The sequence below is a fragment of the Schistocerca piceifrons genome, chromosome 2 (assembly GCF_021461385.2).
Source record: "Schistocerca piceifrons isolate TAMUIC-IGC-003096 chromosome 2, iqSchPice1.1, whole genome shotgun sequence".
In the NCBI taxonomy this organism is placed as follows: Eukaryota; Metazoa; Arthropoda; class Insecta; order Orthoptera; family Acrididae; genus Schistocerca; species Schistocerca piceifrons.
Genome location: NC_060139.1, coordinates 1,078,821,446 through 1,078,845,592, shown reverse-complemented (window position 1 = coordinate 1,078,845,592; position 24,147 = coordinate 1,078,821,446). Strand labels below are relative to the sequence as shown.

Sequence of the window (24,147 nt, the reverse complement as noted above, 5' to 3'; positions counted from 1 at the left end):
ATGATGACTCTGACTGTGTTTCAGGTGTGCCTTCATCATTGGCACTGAAGATTTTTGGTATTGGCTTCCAAAGCAATGCTTAGTGTTTGCAACCATGCTCTTGGTCCTGTATCAGGCCATGCTGTACATCCGGCAACACAGGCTTTTCAATTATCATCTGTTCGTATTCTCTCTGTGCCCTTCCAAACCTACATATGTTGTACACAGTTCAACAGGTCCAAGAAAGAGTCCAGTTGCTCAGTCTTGAGGGAGGCACTGTGACAATTAACTGGGTCCTTGGTCAAGTCAGTCTGACTGGAAACAAGGCTGCTGATGCTGCTATCCTTGCTCCTTCACCAGCGCCTTTGCCTATCCTCTGAGCTGTTCGTTATGTTGATCTGGGTGTTCAATTGATTCTTGTATTTCTTGTTTTATTTCCCTTGCCCCTTCATTTTCATCCTCCCTTTTTGGTCCCTCTTTGGGAGTTTGACCTTGACTTCTAAATTTTCTGTCTGTAGTGTGAACCATTTGGAACAACTCCCTCCCTTGAGTCTATAGTCTGGATTCCTCTCCACCCGTCCTTCACCTCTTCCTTCCTTGCCACAGCACCCCTCCACTCCCTAGGTCACAAGTATGTGCAGTCAGCCTGTGTGGTAGGGCTGTTATGTACTCACCTGAGTACACAGGGATTACACTTGTGATACCAGAGCTTTTGCCTCTCTGTGTGTGCATAGGAGTGGTTGCTTGTCATTCTGGTGCATCAGAACTTCCAGCAAAGGCCACTGTGTGCCTGGGTGGTGCCAATGGGGAGGGCCCCTGATCATAGGGTGGTATCAGGGCAGATGATATCCATATGAAACATATCAAGCTCCAAAACTCTGGCCATTCTCCTGTGGCTGTCTCTTGTAGAGGTAAAAGATCATTGACCACTACTTCATAACACTCTGCAGCCTTAAATTCCCTGGCTACACTCTGTGAGGGGGGCCAGGTTCGCTGAGTTGTGGTGACACACTTTCCCCAATACCTGATCTGCATTAGGAAGGACAATGATGCACCCACCACCACAAAGACATTATCGTTTGAGGTAATATTGGAGACAAGATTGGCGAACTGGAATTTCTCAGTACAGTGCAGTTAAGTTCACTGTCGATCAATACTACTACTGCTGCTCAGTCTGCAGCTCTTCATGCTTGTTATCATCTTGGAAACATCAGCAGTCTCTGAATATGGTTCAGAAAGTCGTTTCTCATATGGACATTATCGTTCCGACTGGTAAGGAACTCTGGGGCAATCTTGAATGTCAGGGCATTCATTTTGTGCACGAAGGTCATAAGGACAATCACACCAATCACCTCCTTTCTTCTGGCATTTGAGGGAGATACCCTCCCAGAGCAAGTCAAAGTTATGTGTTACTGGTGTGATGTGACGCCATACATTCCCCACCCCTGAAGTCCTTTGTGTGCTTGCTTTCTGGGCACACGTCTTCTTGATGTATAGCAGATTGTCCATGTGGTGACAGAGGGCACCCACCTCATGAGGGGAGCCTGAATTCCACCAGCTGTGTGTGTTGTCAGGACCATCAGTCTTCACACCCACCTGATTCCCCGGCGTACAAGAAAGAAAAGGAGATAAGTTGCTGGACTGTTCCTTACACTGAGGCTCATCAGAAATTTGATCATCATTCAGTGTCAATGACATCTACTTTTGACACAGTTACATCCTTTCCTCGCCTCCCTCTTCCTTGCCCCCCAATTGTCGCCCTTTACTCTCTCCTCTTCCTAACCCCAGCTGAAGTAGTGGCCCCTTCTTTGGCAACTGCCGGTAATGAGGCTCCCTCCCAGAAACACTCCCCTGTGGTGCGTCTCAGGCAAGAGACTTGCTGCCACAACACAACCACGTGACACAAATCTGTATGCCCCAAAGTCCTACCAGTGTCTTTCAATTGTGGATCTTGTGGAATCCTGCTCTACCTCAACGCCCCACCATCTTCATCCCCATCCCCATCCCCATCTCCCCCTTTGCTTTTGGAGATCACTGCTGATTCTCAAGCACAACTACTGCTTGCTGCCTCACTTCTCCACAGTTACCCTGTTCGTGTCGAGACCCATAGAACTATACCCATCCCCCTCCCCCTGCCCCCCCCATCCCCCCAATCCCCCCCATCATCCCCCAATCCCCCCATCATCCCCCAATCCCCCCATCATCTTCCCCTCTCCCTCCCCCCCAATCTCCCCCAGTCCCCCCCTCTCCCTCTCCCTCTCCATCATCCCCCTGCCCCCTGAAAAAGATAGATTTATCCTTAGTGCCCAACTGCATTCTTTCTCACATTTGATAGAGTGGTGCTTCCATCCAAGCTGAAAGCAGGCTATAAAATTATCACTGCCCATCCATTTATTCTAAACCCAATGCACTGCTACCAGTGTCATTGTTTCAACCACACTAGAATGTCTTGTTGACACCCAGCCAAATTTGTCTGGTGGTCCATTCACCTTGTTTATCTTACATATATGCAGGGTGGTCCATTCATCGTGACTGGGCCAAATATCTCACGAAATAAGTGTCAAATAAAAGAGCTACAGATAACAGAAATTGTCTAGCTTGAAGGGGGAAACCAGATGGCACAATGGTTGGCCCACTAGATGGCACTGCCATAGGTCAAACGGATATCAACTGCGTTTTTTAAATAGGAACCTCCATTTTTATTACATATTCATGTTGTACATAGAGAAATATGAATGTTTTATTTGGACCACTTTTTTCACTTTGTGATAGATGGTGCTGTAATAGTCACAAACATATGGCTCACAATTTTAGATGAACAGTTAGTAATAGGTAGGTTTTCTAAATTAAAATATAGAAAATAGGTAAGTTTGAACATTTTATTTCGGTTGTTCCACTGTGATACATGTACCTTTACGAACTTATCATTTCTGAGAATGCATGCTGTTCCAGCTTGATTACCTGTAAATAGCATATTAATGCAATAAATGCTGAAAATGATGTCCATCAATCTCATTGCATTTGGCAATACGTGCAACGACATTACTCTCAACAGCGAGTAGTTCACCTTCCGTAATGTTCGCACATGAATTGACAATTCGCTGACGCATGTTGTCAGAAGTTTTCGGTAGATCACAATAGCAAATATCCTTCAACTTTCCCCACATAAAGATATCTGTGGAGGTCTGATCCAGTGAACGTGCAGGCCATGTTATGGTGCTTAGATGACCAATCCACCTGTCATCATATATGCTATTCAATACCGCTTCAATCGCACATGAGCTATGTGCCAGATATCCATCATGCTGGAAGTACATTGCCATTCTGTCGTGCAGTGAAACTACTTGAAGTAACATTGGTAGAACATTACTTTGGAAATCAGCATACATTGCACCATTTAGGTTGCCATCGACAAAATGGAGGCCAATTATCCTTCCTCCCATTATGACGCACCATACATTAAACCGCCAAGGTCCCTGATGCTCCACTTGTCGCAGCCATCGTGGATTATCTGTTGCCCAATAGTGCATATTATGCCAGGTTACATTACCACTGTTGGTGAATGACGCTTCGTCACTAAATAGAATGCGTGCAAAAAAAATCTGTCATCCTGTTTGAGGAAAATGGCCTGAAGACCTAGTATGCAGGTCTCTTTAAGCGACCAACTGACCAACTAACCAACTAACCATACAATCATACTACAATACGTTCCTGCCATTGGAAAAGCTGAGACTTTGGAAACATCTCTAAGTTGTTTGGCAAGTCAGTTATTGTTGACTTACTTTTGAGACTGGAGGTGAATCATTCTTCCAAATTAATTAGCTACTTCTGTAAACTTGGTGACATTTTCTGAGCAATTTTTGCATAATAAGTGACAGTAAGAGAATTTATTATTTCGCATGAAAGGATATCATTTTACTCATAATTTATAAGAATTTCTCTCATCTTTCATTTTGTTAGCAAACTGTTATTCTTCAACCATAACTGCTTCTACAACAGTGAGAAAATGTTTCTAGTATTGATATCTCAGTAGCTCTGTGATATCATGCTTGTTAATATGAATTAAACTGTTGCCATAAGGCCAAATACATCTGCAAAAGTGGTATATGTAATGCCAATTGTTTTCCTCTTTGCTAGTGCAAATCAAAAGATCCAGAATGAAATTAGGTAACACAATCTTAAGAAAATATGAGAGTTTGCTCTGTTTTGTACAGACTAATAAGGCAACTTTTGATACTCAACAGGTGAACAGTGGTATGCACCAAAATTCTGTAGTTAGTACTATGACAATAGTGATGTTGTTATGTTAGTTCTCAGAAACTTCTTTGTCAATTACTTTCACCTTCTTTAACAGTGAGTTGGAAGGCTGGAAGCATTTTCTGTCATGTGCTGTTCATGTAATTTTCAGAGGAGGAGGAGGAGAACATGTTAGAACAGCTGATAACATTAAGTAGAAATCTGCAACCATTTCTGGTGATTTATCACTTTAATGATAAAGCAGTACATGCTAGAATAGGTAAACAATTATAGAATGAGTAAATATGCAACTACCACTAGGAAGCCATGAATGTGCAGTCCCAAGTAGCCTAGAATGGTTTTCTGTTGTTTCATATCTTATACCCACTGAATTAACTGTAAATGGCAGAACAGTTTCATGACACTGGAATTCTGAAAGATTTGGAATGGAGTCGAAAAATGTTGAAATACTGAGTGTGCACTGTTTTTGGGCCAAAACTACAGTGTTACAACTAACAGTTACTTGTGTAACATATAAAACTGACAACAGTTCACAAGTCCTATGGAAAGCATGATGTAGGGTATTGTGTAAGTAGCTGTAGTTGATTCTGTTGGGAATATTGAGCTACCAGAACGAAATTTGCACTCTACATCAATGTGTGTGCTGGTATGAAACTTCCTAGAACATGTAAACTGTGTGCCGGACAAAGGCTTGAACTTGCCTTTCATGGGCAAATGCTCTACTGACAGAGCTAGCCAAGCACAACTCACGAGCTTTATTTTTGCCAGGGCAGGCATATGTCCTAAGGTCAAGTCTCAGTCTAATATTCATTCTTAATCTGCCAAGAAGTTTAAATATCAAGATACTGCCTAAGATTTTGTCTACATGCCTACAGTAATGAGTGGGTGGAAAAGGAATGCCTCCTAATTAGTTTATTGTTCATAGTTTATAAGTGACTGCTCTTAACAGTGGAACAGGTTGTGAGAGCTTAAATGAATTAAGCAAGCTTTGAGCTGAGGGTACACAAGCTGCCTGCCTACATTTGTATAGAGCAGTTAATCATAAAACACTACACTTGTCACCTGTCCTAAAGTTAATGTGAGGGTTCCCCATGATGTCAAGTGAACTGTTCTAATATCCACAATGAGGAGATTATTTGAGGTTTGCAGAGAAGTGCTTCTAGGGGCAATGGTCTCTGGGTGATACAAGATGACAATAACATTATACCCACTGGAGTGATTGATTGGCAATAATGCATAGATCCTAAACAAATGTAGGAGCTGTTTTAAACTTAGGTAATCCAGGAGTTGATGGTTATACCTCACAGGGAATAGAAAAGAGACCTTAGGACCCAGAGGGATGAAGGATATGGAAATTGTGTAATGGTATGCTAATGTTCCAAGACACATTTGAGCTTCAAACAGAGATGTTGATCTTATTTAGAGTGGATAGACCACAAGAATTCACATATGTTTCTGTGTGTGGTATTATAGTTAGAGAATTCCACTATGGAGGTTGGGGATGGATGTGGGGTACTGGTGCTGTGTTAGGTGTATGATGGTGTGATAGTTGGGTACCCTTGTTCATCACTTCCAAAATGAGGTGACTGTCTGCTATGAACATATTCACATAGTGGCTGCAAAGAGATGGAAGCATTAGGTTTGTTGTTGTGGTTAATTAGAATGGGATGGAGTTGTATGGTGTGTGGAGGGTACAGTGTTGACAATGCTGTTCACACACTGTTGAGCAATTATTTAGATGACAGAAATTAGATTTGAATTGAAATGTGACTGACAACATAAGATTGTTTTTTAAATTATGTTCCACTATACATTTTTATTAGTGAAAACCTCCTATAACAAAGGACATGACATATAAACGTATATTTATATAGCTTTTAAAGCTCAAAATACTCAAAATAATTAGTTACAATATTAGGAAGATCACTAATAATAATAATAATAATAATAATAATAATAATAATAATAATAATAACGTGTGTGTGTGTGTGGGGGGGGGGGTTATTTATTTATTTATTTATTTTTTTGGGGTGGCGGGGGGGAGGGGGCAGAGAATAGTGAGTGAGTTTCTTCAGTTCCCAAGTATACCTAGCAGTTGAAGTTCCTGATAAAATTATAAAAACGAGGTAACCTGCAGTTTCATCGTAGGGGGGTTGAATTCCTTTTTAAATAAGAACTTGAGGTCTTTGAGCCCTGCATTAGAATGATTAGTTATTTTCTTATTTATGCCTAACAGTCTATTCTAGCAACCACTCCTTGATATGTCTCATATAAATATGCTAATAATGTAGAAACTGAAACAAAAGTAAAACAATGATAGCTATGAGGAGGAGGACCATCCAGTTAATTTCCCTGCTTCCAATTTGTGGTTTTAGGGTGGCTTATTCACATTTTCTTACACCTGTCATATTTAAGGCTTCTGTCAATTTGGCAACTCTTACACTGCATTGTCAAAATAAAATCTGCATTTCTAGATTGTTAGGCCATTCAAGAAATGCAGTGGTTGTGGAAACTTAATTCCTCCAGCAGCATGTTGATTGTTACATGGCAACACTGTAGAATGTGCCTGTCAACCTTGAAGTGACAGAGAATTATCCTACTACATCCTTTTTGATATTTTTGGTGATCCATGCTGAAAATATTAAATAATATGATGCTTGTCCATGTGAGTGCAGAAATGTCCACTCCAGATTATAGCTGCAAGGCATGATGCAGTGTGATCATCTGGGCTGAATCCAGTGAGTGTCCAGTGGCATAGAAATTATTCTCATCAGGACAGGCGCAATGAGTTCTTTCTCAGAAATGTTTTCCATGGTTTTATTATTACTGTTAGGTTAGAAAATTAAGTAAATTTTATCTGAATTTCCAATAGATTGATACTGTTTGGAGACAGATGAGATTTGGTCTACTAAATCACAGAAAAAATGGGGTAGTAACACAGCTAGACCTCTGTAGTGTCCAACATTTAGCAGATGCAGATAGTTCAGCAGAGTAGATAAAGTGGAAGGCATAATTTGTGCGAAAGTTTCTGCATTCTGCAGTGTCAGCACTTTGTGTAGCTGGTCATTATGTAATATTATTTCAGTTATTACAAAATCAAGTCAAATTTACATATTGGGTCGCTATGCCAGCTGGGTAACTGTGATTTGATCAAACAAGGGAATGAACCATAAATCCACTGCAAGGAATTAGGGAGTCAGAACTCTCATCCGTTACAGTGTAACTCCATTACCAAATGATTATTGCCAGGCTGTGTGGTGTTTGGTGGTCTGATGTGTCAACAGTAGGCCTGTATACATAGTATGTGGGTTAGATTCCCTTCTCAGGCAATGATTATTGTCGGTACCGATTTGAATTACTGTGATGGATGGTTTAACATCTGTGTGTGATTGTAGGATGAATAAGAGAAGTAGGCTCGTCTCAGCTTGATGGAATAATTTATTTACGAAACCCTGCAGTCGGAACAGACAATATTATACTGCAACCGATAACTCGTGTGAATGTGTGAGAAAAGTTCAGTACGGTAAATTATCCAATATGACACACTTGAATTCACACTTTCACCATGGAGTAGTACGTGGAACCAGAAATCAACAACCAAAGAATAAAACACAGAACAAATATTGCTTGTGTATAATGTCTGACATCCAGCGGGAAAGTTTTGCAGCATTGTACTTCCAAACACCCGTGCATGTCATGGCACTGGATGATGACAGCAGACGCCACATCTGATTTCATGGTGGAAGTGGAGCATCATCCCAAATAGCGTGCTGGAAATTTGACATGTCGTCCGTATCTTGAGGTGCGTGTTGGTTGATCTGCGATGAAACCTGGCTGCATCGGCGACGACATTGATGGAGTTATTGCTGAGTGGGCTGGAAGTTGTGGTAGGTAAGGCCTCGTTGCTCCCTGAAAGATGCACGCTGGTTTCACGCGGTCAAACGAGACTGTAGTCCGTTTCCCATTGATCTAGATGTCCAAAGTCTTGCTTCCTCTAGTTAAGACACGATGTGGGCCGGAATATGGTGGTTGGAGCGAGGGTTTAATACTTTCCCTTCATAACTTGACGTGTGTGCAGGAGGAGAGATCATGATGGACAAACATGGCAAGAGTCCCATGTTCGTGAGGTTGCTGTGGATGGAGGCGAGCCACAAGTTGTCACAGTTGGTGGAGAAATGCCAGCTAGTCACCAGTAGGGTTCGGCAGAATGTCGGTAGCTACGAATTCTCCCTGCAGGCACAATGCTTCACTATAAACCAATTCGCTTGAAGAAGTATCCAGGTCTGGCTTGAATGTGCTTTGGAGGGTGGATAGCTGGCAGGGTGGATAGCTGGCAGGGTGGATAGCTGGCAGGGTGGATAGCTGGCAGGGTGGATAGCTGGCAGGGTGGATAGCTGGCAGGGTGGATAGCTGGCAGGGTGGATAGTTGGCAGGCTGTCGGACCCACGTGTCACCACTGTGTGATCGCAGAACTAGCGCCACCACAAGGCAGGTCTCGTGATACGAACAAGCACTCGCCCCAGTTGTACGGACGACCTAGCTAGCGACTAGATGTACAAAGCCTTTCTCTCTCATTAGCCGAGAGACAGAATAGCCTTCAGCTAAGTTAATGGCTACGAACTAGCAAGGCGCCCTTAGCCTTACAGTGATTGTAATTAAAGTCTCCTGTGTATAGTCAAGAGCGATGTACCACAATGATTGATTAAAGATAAGTATTAATCCAGCTACGTACTTTTCTTCATAGCATTAATTACGTAGCCTGTTCCGTACTTCACGCCCGTCTGCGTTAGTCTAGCGTGCATTTTCAGCCTTCTCGATCTACAAGGTGTTGGCCCAGCTGCCGACACATCAAAAAGTCTCTCCAAAACCTTCTCTGACCCATCATTTCTTCTATTTCAGGGAAGTTCTACGCGATTGTATAAAATGTTAACCGTTTAAAGGATTGATAAGTTTTACAGTTCCGAACGAAAATCTATGGAAAACCTACTGTCATTTAGCATGAAAAAAGAGTATTTTCACCCAGGAAAACGCATATTTTTTAAATGGGATATCCGGGAGAAATCCGGGAATTATCTGGGAATTTTATTTTTCTTGTCCCTGTAGTGGCTTGTGATCCATAAAGATAATGAAGTCACATGCTTCTAGTTGCGGTATGAAGTACTTGACAGATTTGTAAATGGCCAGAAGTTCTCAGTCGTATGCACTCCAAAGTCTTTGTGAGGTTGTCAACTTGCGTCGAAAAAAATGCGAGTGGTTGCCACATGTGACTGCATTGTTGTTGCAACACAACGCCGACGGCAGTCTGGCTAGCGTCGACTACCAGTGTTAATGTGGTGGTAGGATCTGGATGTGCCAGCAGGGCTGCTTTGGCGATGCTTTTCTTGGCCACTTCAAATGCGACAGTCATTTCGTGAGTCCAAGTTACTGCGCGTTACCCTTGGCTTTCGACCAGTTAGCGCAGCAACTAAAGATTCCTGTAGCTCAGAAGAGTGTGGCAAATGGCGGTGGTAAAGATTTAACATCCTGAGGAAACGCTGTAGTTCTTTGGCTCTAGCGGTTCTCGGAATGCCGAAATGGCTTTCATCTTCTCAGGTAGGGGTATCGATCCTGCCGCAGAAATTCTATGTCCGAGAAAGTCTACTTCAGGTTGACCAAACACACATTTTCATGTATTGAGCACAATTCTGTAGTGTTCCAATTGCTTCAATACTTCACTTAGATGGTGGCGATGTTCCTCAGGTGACGACAAAAAAACCAAAACGTCGTCCAGGTATGTAAAAGCAAAAGGTAAACCCTGTAGTGCAGAATCCATGAAGCACTGCCATATCTGTGCGGCACTCCTCAGTCTAAAGTCATGAACATGCTCTTGAAGAAACCAAAAGGAGTGACAATGGCTGTTTTTGGAATGTCACGTTTGGCTATAGGTATCTGTGTGTAGGTCTTTGCACAGTCTAACACAGTGAACACTACTGAGCCACTCAACGCGTAATTGTAATCGCACAACAAGGGTGCGGGATAACAATCTGGTATTGTCCAGGCGTTCAGGGCTCCATAATCGCTACACAGTCTCCATGCACCCTACATCTATGGCACTAGATGTAATGGTGATGTACAAGGGCTGTTGGAAGGCCGGATTACACCTTCATGCAACATGCAGTTAAATTCTGCCTTTGCTATTTTGAAGTGATCTGGGGCTAAACTTTGCAGCCTACAAGAGGTAGAGGGTCCATCAGCAGTCTCAATATAATGGACAGTATCATGTCGTACCTCCGTAGGTGCACCGGATGGTCACATCAGGGCTAGAAATCCTTGCAGCAGCTCCATGTACTCACCATCCGCTACCTGAATTACCTTAGCAGTGTGGACAGTGACACCTCAATGGAATTCGGAAGTTGTTAGGCCGGTGGTATTGTCTACCAGACAAGAGTTACTTATGTCAGGCAGCAGGTTGTAGTTGGCAAGGAAGTCGGCTCCGATGATTTGTTAGGCAACGTCTGCGACGGTAAAGTCCCATGCGAAAGCATGCCGCAACCAGAGGTAGAGTTCCAAGCACATCGTGTCATATACCATAATCTGGGATTTATTAGCAGCTGTGAGGCATATGGGCATAGACGGTCCCTTTTGTTGTAGCATGGTGCGAGGAAATATTGACAAATCGGAACCAGTGTCTACTAAGTACTTGCAGGTTGAACCTCAGCCTCTTACGAACAGGCACCTGGAAGTCGGACAGCAACTTTAGGAGGTGCTCACTTGCGATCGCTGCTGCTGTTTGGGTAGGTGCAGGGCATGGTACACTTATGTGCTTGCTCGCCAAACTTGCGATGGTACCAACAGGCTGTTTTCTTCTGTCCCTGTCATAGATGAAGCTGCCGATGAAAGGCTGCGTGAGCGATGACAGAATTGATGTCTTCTCCTGCTGTCCATCTCGTGGCAGTGTAACAACTTGCTGATTTGCCGTGATAATAAGTCCACTTTGTTAACAAGAACATCATAGTCAGTGTGCAAGACAGTTGTCGCCATGCAGGCGCACTCTGCAGTGGCCTAGCTAACTATGACGGCATCATTGTCTCTTGGATCGTATCAGCTAAATTGGCCACTGCATCTAAAGACGCATCAGTCTGTGACACCACGATTTCCTTCACTGGTAGTGGTTACCGGCTGCTCCAGATCATGTGCAGCAAGCTATCTGCGACTGTACCTGCATCTACTTTACTCTGCAGATGACCTAGATACTGTGAAGGTTTCTTTTTGCCGATGTCCTCTTGGATAAGCACCTGCCAGATTAGTCTTTCTTGTGAAGCGGAAACACACCGAATTAGTTCTGCCTTCAATCAGTCATACTGTTTGTTACTAGTGGGCTAATTATGATGTTCTGAACCTCAGCAGCATACTGGTGATCTAGTTGGCTGACCACCAGCGTGAATTTCGTGGCGTCAACCGTGATACACGCATAGGAAAAATTTCCTTCAAGTTGTGCAAACCACATGGATGGATTGTGCAGCCAGAAGGGTGGTAGTTGAACCACTAGATGTGAAACAGAAGTATTTGTCAGCTCTGGTGGATTCACCATCTGAATTTCTTGCAAAGACATGTCGCAAATTCAGCATGCATGCAGGAGATCACATCGGGGTCACCACCCTGTCGGTACTGGTTTGAATTACCGCAATCGACGGTTTAACATATGCGTGTGCTTGTAGGCTGAATAAGAGAAGTAGACTCGTCTCAGCTTGATGGAATAATTTTTTTTACAAAACCCTGTGGTCATAACAGACTATATTACACTGCAACCTATAACTCGTGCAAATGTGTGAGTACCGTACGGTACGGTACAGTAAATTATTCCATATCTGACACATCTGGATTCATGCTTCCACCACAGAGTAGAATGTGGAATCAGAAATAAACAACAAAAGAATAAAACACAGAGCAAATTTTGCTTGTGTATAGCATCTCTGAGGCCCACCGGGAAAGTTTCGCACCACTGTACTTCCAAACACCCGTGCATGTCACGGCACTGGTTGATGACAGGAGATGCCACAGTTATTAATATGCACAAACAGATCCTATTTACTTCTTGTAACAAAAGGCGACCAATGTAAGATTGTAAATCCTGTTCAAATATTAGAAAATTGTAAAAAAAATTTATAACTGTAGGAGGTCTGATGTTGTAGTTGTAGACTCTTATCAAGAGAATCTACATTTATTTGCATAAACTTAGTGACAATCAGTCTAATTAAATTTGACAAAGTAACAATAAAATATGTAGAAAACACTATATTAAACCTAAAAAATAAAAACTGTGTGGGATGGGATGAAATTTGTGCCATAGTTACCAAAGCAGCCTCCAATATAATACCACACCCACTGTCTGAAATAATTAATAAATAACTTTAAGACGATTACTTTTCAGATGCCCTGAAAAGGGTGGAAGTGAAACAATTATTTAAAAAAGAAGATATGGGAAATTACCATCCAATTTCCCCTTCTTCCTGTGTGTTCTAAGTTATTGGAACTGATTGTTTAACTAAATATTCAAAAATTTTGTCATAAGATTAATTTAATCTCAAAAAATTAATTTGGCTTCCAAAATGGCAAAAGTATAATTTATGCAATTAACAAATTCATAAATAAAGGTAGCTCCACCTTAAATAAATCTCAAAAAGCTCCAGGAATCTTTTGGTACTGAGGCATAGAGTTGGGCTGTGTGAACTACTATTATTATTACACGTAAAATGCAAAAATACGGAATTACGGGCAGTGCCTTATAGTGGTGTAAGTCATATTTGACAGAGACAGCAAAGGGAGGTCAAAACATCAAAGGAAAATACTCCTCAAAATGGAGAAATACATCACAGGGTGTACCACAAGGATTCATTCTAGGACCTATACTTTTCCTTTTTACATACATGACTTACCTTTCAATAGAAATTATCATCCAGGTTTATTCACTGATGACCCATCAGTACTGATAGAAAATGATAATACAGGAGAAATTCCTGAAAATATCAGAAAAACTCCAGAAAATCCAGATGTTTGGTTCCACCTAAATGGGCAAAACAAAATCTTTCAGAAACACAGCTTATGTGGTTTAAGACAAAACAATCGAAAATAAATTACATTCACATTATGCAAGGAAGTCTGGAGCTAAGTGATGCACTATGTGGTAAATTCATAGGAATGCAGTTGGACAGATATCTGTCATTGTTGCTTACTGATAAACTATTTAAAAAACAGACTGAACCGCCTGGCATTTGCTATGTCAGTCTTGGCCAGTGTCATTGTCATAGACACAAAAAATGTAGTTTACCTTAGCTGCTCTGAGGCAATGGTGAGATACGGCATTTTGTTTTGGGGAGATGCTAGCAATTTGATATTAATTTTAAAGGAAAAGATTATATGGAACATAGGCAGTGCAAAGTCAAGAGATTCTTGTCAGCCATTGTTAAGAGACCTAAACATGCTAAGTGTTCAATCACTGTATTTATATGAAATATTTATTTTCACAAATAATAATCTGAAATTGTTTGCTCCAAACAACTTCCAGTATGGATATGAAACTAGAAACAAAGTTAGTTTCATGCTTCCTGCACATAGACTCAAATTTTTTGCACAGACTCCACAACATTTAAAGATGAAAATACACAATTGGTTAAAAAGACAAATATTCAAAAGGCTGAAACTGATTAGTACAAAGAAAATCATATAGTGCTCTGAAATAAAAATGCTATTTCTCGACTAATGAATTTTTTGTGATGCTCTGACGATTCGAGCAGAATAAAAATTAAAAGTATATGTATTCAGATTTTTATAGTTCTAGTAAATGTTGTATTCCATGTACAACATATTACACTTACAAGCTTGAAGGGTCTCCTGTATAGTAAATCAATGGTTTGACATTTACGGTATGTTATGAGATGATAAAATTCTATATCTGAAATGGACAGCACCTCACCACTGGCTCTTTCCTTCCCTTTCTCCCCCTCTGGGGGTATGGTTTGTGCCTACGCTCAAAACTGTTACAAGTTCCTTGCTTTCAATACTTGCAAGTCTTCATCCTTCCTGTGTCCTTCTCTTTTCCTTCCCTCTTCTCTTTGCACTTTTCTCCGCTGTGGCATTTGAGACCCTTCTTCTTTCCTTTCCCTTTCTCTTTTTTCCTCCCTGTGCATGTCTGAAGGCCAATCCACGCACTTTCATGCGTAGCCGGTGATGGGGTAACGTGTAATTCCCTGCCCTGGGTAGACAGGTAGGACACGTACGTACCCCCTGGTAACGGCCAGGCCCAGGGAGGGGTGATTACCCAAGCTGATACCTTCCGAAAGTGCCGATTGGTCCCTCCGTCCGTTTGTCAGGAGGTGTGACCTGAGGTGTGAACAATCACCTAAGGCGGGAGTGCCCTCAGAGAGGGCCCCCACAAGGGAGGAGCACGCCATTGGAGACGCCGGTAATCATGGGGGATTCTTCCGCAATGGTTTCCTCACCTTCCACTATGTCTGCTCACAAGTGTAAGTTCACGGAGTCTCAGCCACAGACAGTTCTTCCATCGTTGCCACAGTTCCTTGTTGTTTCTTGGTCTGACGAAGGTCAAGACTCTTCCACCGTCAACCCTTTCAATATTCAGAAAGGTGTCGACGCAATTGCAGGTCCTGTAAAGTCTTGTTCCAGATTACAGAATGGCACCCTGTTGTTCGGAACAGTCAGTGCCCTCCAGGCACAAAAATTGCTGCGTACCTCACTACTACACACCTTTCCTATCCGGGTGGAACCGCATCGTACTTTAAATTCCTCGTGTGGAGTCGTTTATACATGCTCCCTCGATGGATTGTCTGACGAAGAAATTCAGCACTACCTGTCTGACCAGGGCATAACCCCTGTTCATAGGGTTATGAAAATGGTTGACACGAACATCATTCCAACCCGCACTGTCTTCTTGACATTTGACAAAGTTCAACTCCATCGAAAATCAAAGCAGGCTATGAGAATTTCCGTTCGCCCTTACGTCCCAAACCCTATGCGTTGCTATCTGTGTTGCAGTTCAGTCACACCAGCCAGTCCTGTTCCAATTCGGCCAAATGTGTTACGTGTGGAAAGGATGCCCATGAGGGTGCTTGTCCACCTCCATCCCCTCGCTGCATCAACTGTATGGGTGACCACGCTGCTTCCTCTCGAGATTGTCCCGTTTTTAGGGACGAAAAGCTCATCCACGAAATAAGAGTGAAGGAAAAGGTGTCGACCTTTGCTGCACGAAAATTATTCGCCAGTAGACAGCCACCGTGCCTCAGACAGGAATATACAGCACTGTCCTTGCTTCTCCTTGGCCAACAAAGGAGGCGGCCACGCAGACTTGCAACCTCACCTTTAGTACCACGGTCGTCAGATCGGCCAGTGCAAAGATCGCCCGTTCAACCTCACCACATTCGCCTGCCCACTCTCTGGCTCACCCTTCGTCGGGTTCTGCTAAATCTCGAGCCCAAAAGTCAGACATCAAGACTTCGAAAAAAGAACTTACTCATGAAGAGATTTTACGTTCCGCAACTTCCCAACCATCGGTTCCTCCTTCATCTAAACATCATACTGCCAAGAAGGCTACAAAGAAACCCAGTTCCTCTCGTTCTCTGCCAAGGTGTGTCCCACCTACAGCACCACCTGGCGGGACTCGCCCTCGGCAGTCTTCTGTGTCGCCGAGGCGCACTGCAGGCGGCCGATCGCTGGTGGCAGGAGCCGCTCCTGACCAACCTATGGATCAGGATCTTCTGCCTTCGACTGAATGCCATTCCATGCTGTCGGTCGCAAGCTCTGAGCAGTCGTTGAGTTGACAGCGACCTTGGTCACATTCCTCCATTTTCTGTTCACCCTATGTCCATTATCCACTGGAATATCAGCGGTATTCGAGCCAATCGGGGTGAATTGTCGATCCTCTTGCGATCCTACTCGCCGGTCATCTTCTGTCATCAGGAAACAAAGCTGCGTCCCAATGACCACTTTGTTCTCCCCCATTTTCAGTCCGTCCGATTTGATCTCCCCTCTGTTGAAGGCACTCCAGCACATGGAGGACTCATGATTCTTCTCCATGATACTCTCCATTATCACCCATTCCATTTAAACACTTCCTTCCAAGCTGTCGCCGTCCGTCTTTCCCTTTCCGGATATACGTTCTCTCTTTGTACTATATACATTCCATCGTCCACACCAATGGCACGAGCTGATCTCCTTCATCTTCTTGGTCAGCTTCCACCCCCCTATTTGCTGGTTGGAGACTTCAATGCCCACCACCCACTTTGGGGATCTCCACATCCTTGTCCGCATGGCTCACTATTGCTAGACATCTTCCTCCAAGCGGATCTAGTTTGCCTCAACACTGGTGTCCCTACGTTTTTGTCTGCCTCCACGACAAATTTATCTCATTTGGACCTTGCGGTCGGTACTGTTCCACCTAGCTCGGTGCTTTGAATGGTTCACCCTTGATGATACTCACTCGAGTGACCACTTTCCATGTGTCTTTAGACTGCAGCCTCAACTGCCATACATGCGCCCGTGACGCTGGAAGTTTGCCCAAGCTGATTGGACACTTTTTTCGTCTCTAGCGACATTCGATGACCGTCACTTTCCCAGCGTCGATGATGAGGTCACACATATTACCGACTTTATTCTTACAGCTGTGGAACATTCAATACCACGCACCTCCGAATTGCCCCGGCGCCCCCCCAGTTCCTTGGTGGAATGAAGCATGCCGTGACGCAATACGTGAGCGGCGACGTGCTCTTCGCGTTTTCCGCCACCAACCTACTTTGGCCAACTGTATCCGCTATAAGCAGTTCCGTGCGCGATGCCGTCGTGTCATCCGCGGTAGCAAGAAGGCAAGCTGGAAATTCTTTATTAGCTCATTTAACACCTTCACTCCCTCCTCGGAAGTTTGGAGTCGGCTTCGACGGTTCTCAGGCATGCCTAGTTACTCCCTGGTCTCTGGGCTCACAGTCGCGCATGATACATTAGTGGACCCCGTCGCAATTTCTAACTCATTGGGTCAGCACTTTGCTGAGATTTCGAGCTTTTCAAATTACCCGCCAGCGTTTCTCCCGAAGAAACGTGCAGCGGAAGTGCGACATCTTGCTTTCCCCTCTCAAAATCGCGAAAGCTACAATACTGTTTTCTCCATGCAGGATCTCCAACATGCACTCTCTTCTTCTCGCTCCTCCGCCCCAGGACCGGATGGTATCCACGTCCAAATGTTGCTGCATTTATCAACCCATAGTCTGCGTTACCTCCTTCGCCTTTATAATCGCATTTGGACCGACAGTACTTTTCCCAGACGATGGCGGGGAGCTATCGTCGTTCCTGTTCCGAAACCTGGAAAGGACAAAAATCCCCTCTAGCTATCGCTACATTTCTCTCACGAGTACTGTCTGTAAGGTTTTGGAGCGTATGGTGAATTACCGTTTAGCTTGGTGGCTGGAATCCCGTAGTCTTTTAACACCTGCCCAATGCGGATTCCGAAAGCATCATTCTGCAGTTGACCATCTTGTTGCTCTCTCCACTTATATCATGAATAATTTTCTCCGGAAACGCCAAACGGTAGCAATATTTTTTGATCTGGAGAGAGCATACGATACCTGTTGGAGGACAGGCATCCTCCGCACACTGTTCTCTTGGGGCTTTCGAGGTCGGCTGCTCCTTCTTCTTCGCAAATTTATGGCAGAGCGCACATTTAGGGTGCGGGTGAACACTACTCTCTCCCGTTCTTTCTCCCAAGAAAACGGGGTACCCCAGGGCTCCATGCTGACTGTTGTCCTGTTTGCCATTGCCATCAATCCAATTAGGGATTGTCTCCTTCCTGATTTCTCGGGAGCCCTCTTTGTGGACGATTTTGCGATCTACTACAGCTCTCAACGGACCAGTCTTCTTGAACGACGTCTTCAAGGCTCTCTCGATCGCCTCCAGTCATGGAGCATCGAAACCGTCTTCCGTTTTTCTCCCAGTAAGACCGTTTGTGTTAATTTTTGGCGACGTAAGGAGTTTCTTCCGCCCTCCTTACATCTAGGTCCTGTCAACCTTCCGTTCTCCGACGTCGCTAAATTCTTGGGTCTTATGTTTGACAGAAAACTGTGCTGGTCCTCCCACGTTTCCTATCTTTCGGCTCGCTGTCTGCGATACCTTAACACCCTCCGTGTCCTGAATGGTACTTCCTGGGGAACGGACCGAGTGGTCCTTCTCCGCCTCTATCGCGCCTTAGTGCGCTTGAAATTGGACTACGGAAGCACAGTCTACTCCTCTGCTCGGCCGTCTATTCTTCGGCGTCTCGACTCTATCCACCACCGTGGATTACGTTTAGTGTCTGGAGCTTTTTACACCAGCCCTGTGGAAAGACTTTATGCTGAGACTGCTGAGCCTCCGCTGTCCAGTCGGCGAGCAATCCTTCTGAGTCGTTATGCTAGCCATCTGTCTTCCATGCCTGCTAATCCAGCTCATGACATTTTTTTCGATGCCTCCTTTGATGTAGGGTATGCAGGCCGCCCCTCCTCCTTACTACCACCAGGAGTCCGCTTCCGTCAACTGCTCCATTCTCTTACCTTCCGCTTTCCTAAAACCTTCTTGACAACTTGGGGTACAGCTCTGCCTTGGCTCCGTCCATGGATCTGCCTGCTCCGTGACCTTTGTCGATTTCCCAAGGATGGTACCCCTTCACTTGTTTATCGTCGGGCATTTGCTGCTCTATGTGCAAAAATGATAGACGCCACATTTATTTACACAGACGGCTCGAAAACATCGTTAGGTGTAGGGAGTGCCCAAATCACTTTCGGCTTCCCGACTAGTGTTCGGTGTATACTGCGGAGCTTTAGGCTGTTCTCCAGGCTGTCCACTACATCGGCCGCCATCAGTGGATACAGTACGTTATCTGCTCAGATTCTCTCAGCTCTCTCCTCAGTCTCCAAGCTCTTTATCCTGTGCACCCTCTGGTCCACTGGATTAAGGACTGTCTGCGCTTGCTCCACCTGGGGGCGTCTCGGTGGCGTTCCTCTGGCTTCAGGGACACGTTGGTATCTGTGGAAATGAGGCAGCCGATATTGCAGCCAAGGCTGCAGTCTCTCTTCTTCGGCCAGCTATTCAATCGATTCCCTTCGCCGATCTACTGAGTGTTTTATGTCGTCGTGTTGTTCATTTATGGTACACGCATTGGTTGACACTTCCCCATAATAAATTGCGGGACGTGAAAGCACTTCCTTGTGCTTGGACCTCTTCCTCCAGAATGCATCATCGGGAGGAGGTAATTTTAACTAGACTCTGGATAGGGCAGTGTCTTTTTAGCCATCGACATCTTTTAAGCGGCAATCCTCCCCCACTCTGTCCCCACTGCTCTCAGCTGTGGACGGTAAGACACCTTTTAATTGAGTACCCCTATTTTAATCCGTTACGCTCCCGTCTACAGCTATCGCCTGATATATCATCGATTTTTAGCAGATGACACGTGCTCAGACGACCGTGTTCTCAAGTTTATTAGTGCCAGTGAAATGACGTCAGTCATTTGAAGCTTTTTTGGGGGACAACCAACCGCTTTCTGTAGTGAATTTTTAAGCCTTCCTTCTGCTTTTAGTTTCTCCAATTTTATGACTTTCATTCCCGGGCGCTAATGACCATAGCAGTTTTGTGCCCTAAAACCAAAACAAATAAAAAAAATTAGAATGCAGTGTTGTGATAGTGCCCTCATTTTGTCAGCCAGTGAAAGTTGAAGCTCCAGTGGTGCCTCATCATGCACTACTACCACTGCTGCTTGGATGTTCTGTGGGAGATTTAGGAGCCTAAGTGTCCATAAGACATGAACAGGTAGGAGTGTTGGGTTATATCGAATTTGCATGTGGTGCTAGGACAAAGATGGTGTGCTATTGACTAAGTTGTCTCTTTGATCAGGAAATGTTGCAGCTGCTCTTGGGTGTGTGTTAGTCTGTATAGAACTAGTGTCTTAGCAGATTTGTATGTGTGAGGGGCCAGAATGTCCCAAAGCAAGTCGCTACTAAGATCTGCACATTTTTTCAAGTGGTTAAGGCATGTGGTGAACTTCTCATCATCTGCAATGATGACACTGGCTGACATCAAATGCTCACGGAGGGCAAAACACCTTGCAGGAGAAAGATAGTTTAGGATGGTGGTGGATGATATGATGGTTGTCAGTGGTTACAGTGTAAGGCACCACAGTGAGATGGGCACGGCGCGATGCTGCATTTGGAGGATTGTCGGTGTGTGCAGCAGGCAAGAAATGTGGCTTTACATAGGACTGTAAATAATGAGGTGGATCATGCGTCAGTGCAGATAGTGTCAGCATCACAAAGCAATTTGTCTAGAACTCACATGGTTGTTAGAAGAGTATTTGCACGTGTCAGTGAAATTCTGGGGCTAAGTTGGTAGATAAGACTTTCCTAATGTCCGGTGTCTGAGACAGTGGGAAATGTGTGTCAGAGTGCGCATGATATCCTCGTGTAGCCCATTTAGTATCCAGCAGCACTGTGTGTGTCTCATGGAGTTTTTGCATTTGTGCAGGTGTGCAGTCATTCATGGTGTGGCTGCTGTGGGTGTGACATAACCCGAACAGGGAGCCAGAGCTATCTGACCTTGCCGAGACAAGGTCACGAGAAATGTATTTTCGGAGGATGTAGTTGCTTTCAGTGCTGGTTGTGGATGGTTCAAATGGAAAGCACACTGCTGGATCAGAAGTGAGATGGTTGTGAGGCCCAGTGTGGCTGGGATATGAGTGACATAGTATCTCTCGCGGAACTCATGTTTAGTCACAATGATTGGCATAGGATTTGGAAAATTGGAAAGCCTAGGTACTGAAATGTGATGTAAACCTGGATCCCGCAGTCTGTTGGCAGATAGGTGATGGAAACAGAATGAAGTAGTGGTGTGGTGTGGGCCATTGTTTGTAATGGCACTGTGGGAGAAGTCTGGTTCAGGTTGTCAATGTGAGTGTCATAATGCTCGTAATCACTAGTACTGCAGCAATTGATGTTTTGCCCTGCATGATATTTGAAGCCACTTAGATTAACATTCATTACGGAGAAACGAGCTATTGTTTATTGTGACTGCCTGCTGCAGTATTGTATGAAATACAAGGGATGGATTCTCTCGGTATCAAATGTGGAATGTTTATTATGGAGTCACTAGATAAATTTTATACTTGTTATGGCACAGTTTGTGCTTGGCATTGGCAGTGATGTGAAGTTTGTCTGAAGATGTGTCAAACAATGATGATGGCGAAGTTGCTATGTCATTTGCCACTCTACTATCGTCCAAGCCCTGGTGGATGTTACCGATTTTGTACACGGGATGTTCATGGAATATATGAGCTCTTGTTGGAGATATTGTTGACTTCACTGTAGGAACAGTGAAGTTGTACCATTTGTTATGGTAGCATTCCCAATCGCATAAATAGCACAGCATATTTACAGCTTAACAGCAAAACAGTGGCCCATTGTGGGAGTTTGGGGTCACATCTATGGGAGATGGGGTGCCGGCAATATGATAGCAGAATAGTGGTCTGGTGTTGTAGACCAGATTTCCATCCTATTTATTAGTAGTACATATATGCAACATGCGTAAGTGTTAGGAGTGTACAAAGCATACCAATTCCTGCTGCCTCATATGAAGCAACCCTCGTTTACACAGTCAGAGATGTTATTTCACCACATATTCTCTTGTGTTTCTCAGTAATTTGGCAGACTGGAAAAATACTGTACCATTTTAGTACCCTTCTGTTCTTCAGTAAAAAATATTTCCAACAGTACCTCAGTCTGTTTGTTACTGTTTGTGCGTATATCTTGTATGCAGAGTTAAGAAGACTAATATCTCAATAATTGTCACATTTTCAGTGATCTCCTTTGATTTAATAATGGGATAATGCTGTTTGCAGATGTTTCAGTACTTCATTGAAACATTTTTTCTATAACCATGTAATGCTTTGATCTTGTTGCAAATGTATTGTATAGATTTCTCCTTGTGTCTGCTTTTTATTGTGTTTTTATTACTGTCATAGCTAAGAATGCCCCTCTATATTACGAAAAAATGATCAGTTGTAACATTATATCCTCTTTAGACTATGGTGTCTTCTATAAGTGGGATGGCTTTATGTGCAATAACATACTCTGTTATAGATCTAGTACCCCTAGTACTCTATGTAATTTTATGAATATCTCTATTTAAGGGGAGAGGGGTTGTATTGATTGTAATTCTTAAGTTGTTTAAAGGCAGAAAAAATCTCTTGGCTGATATACATTATTGTTTTTAGTATGTTCTCCATGTGGCCCCACTATGCCTTTAATGGCAGATTTATCTACTTTGCATTGAAATCTCCAGCAATTATTAAATAATATGCTTTAGGTATTCTACCAATCATTGTCGTATATGCATTTGTAGGCTGTATTCTCACCAATAATATTCACCAACTTATCCCAGTGTCTTAAACCTTAAGTATATCAATCCTTAATTTATGGAAATATATGGATTTAACCAATTTGATTGTAACTGCAACTCCAGCTCTTGCCTGTTCAGTTCTACTTACTCTGGTATATTTCATAATATAACAACTAATTTCTTTAGAGATTTGTAGTTCCTTCTTTGTTTCTGATATTACAACTATATCAGTTTTTGAAATGTTTAATTCCCTCATTATTTGTTGTTCATTACTGCTTATTCCTCTAACATTCCATGTTGTTGTTTTCCTTATTTTTCCCACTCTCTATATTATTTTTTCCTCACTGGTCATTGTCATAAGTGTTTTTTGCTACTTGATTTTTGTCAGTAGTTTTGTAATTCCCCATTAAAAGATACAGACCTGTAGCCTGGTGGCAGGGCTGCCACATTTATGTGTCCTAGTACACCTGCTTTTTCTCTGGGGTTCTCTCTCCTTAGATGGCTGCCTTCACTACAGCTATGGCTTCATCTCTCCAGGTTTTGGAGGGACTCCTTCCCTGTTATTAATCAAGGTTGACCCCTCTAGGAGGGTCTGTTTCTCTATGCCTAAGACAACCTGTCTCCCCCTGCCCACCACTCCTACATTGTGGACTGGTCTTCATCTGATTCATAACCATAAGACCTGTCCCGCTAGGGTGGCCCTGCCAGTAGCTTGCACTCCCTCAATATAGCTATCTGCATCATAGCGGAGTGCACAGATTTCCTTGCCACAGTTAGGTGGCAGTCCTTGAGGAGATATTTGATACATATTTTTATTTTTCTTAATTTTCAGATGTACCACCAGACATACTGGAACATCTCTGGGCTGGAATGCCACAGATCTGGAAGATTTCGACACAGCAGTGGCAGCAGTGAATCGGTAACTACTACTACTACTACTACTACTACTACTATTTATTATTATTATTATTATTATTATTATTATTATTATTTGTTTCCTTTCTCTGACTTTATCGGTAAGAGGTCTACTGGGAAACTCACTATTTTCTGATGCCATACAATGGGAAGCATTTACGTGAACAAACAGGTAACACCACACCAAATTTTGACACTGAAATTATTATTCCTTTTGCCCATCGAGTAACATGGGTAGCGGCCAGCTGCATCAAGTCACTAATGCAGCATCTCTGGAATCAGCAATGCTGAGTTGTATCATTGCTGAAATCGTGCGCGTTCACCACCTGTTGTCTCTGTGGCATGCTCGGGTCATCTAGCACATATTTTATCACCTTCTAATACATTGTAGACATGTGATTATTGTATTCACCAGGTGTTATTGGCCATTTACTGGATTGGATGGACATTATTTGTTATGGTGAACAAAACCCATGCTTATGACACAGCACAGTCTGCATTTTCATTCTGGAAACCACTGTGAAGTGCACCAGTTATGTAACTGTACCTATTATTAGCGCTTTTATCTGTTCTGTTCCTATATGGAGTGTGGGAAAAATA

The 24,147-nt window shown here is 43.4% G+C and overlaps 1 protein-coding gene across 1 annotated transcript in view; it reads left to right on the top strand.

The window, feature by feature from the left end:
• LOC124776135 (glycine-rich cell wall structural protein-like) overlaps positions 1-23,547 on the top strand; it is a 55,938-nt gene extending 32,391 nt beyond the window's left edge. The window contains exon 3 of the mRNA XM_047250972.1: positions 23,465-23,547. Coding sequence (XP_047106928.1) covers positions 23,465-23,547 — 83 coding nt within the window. The remainder of the gene's footprint in view (positions 1-23,464) is intronic.
• Positions 23,548-24,147: the final 600 nt, after the last annotated feature.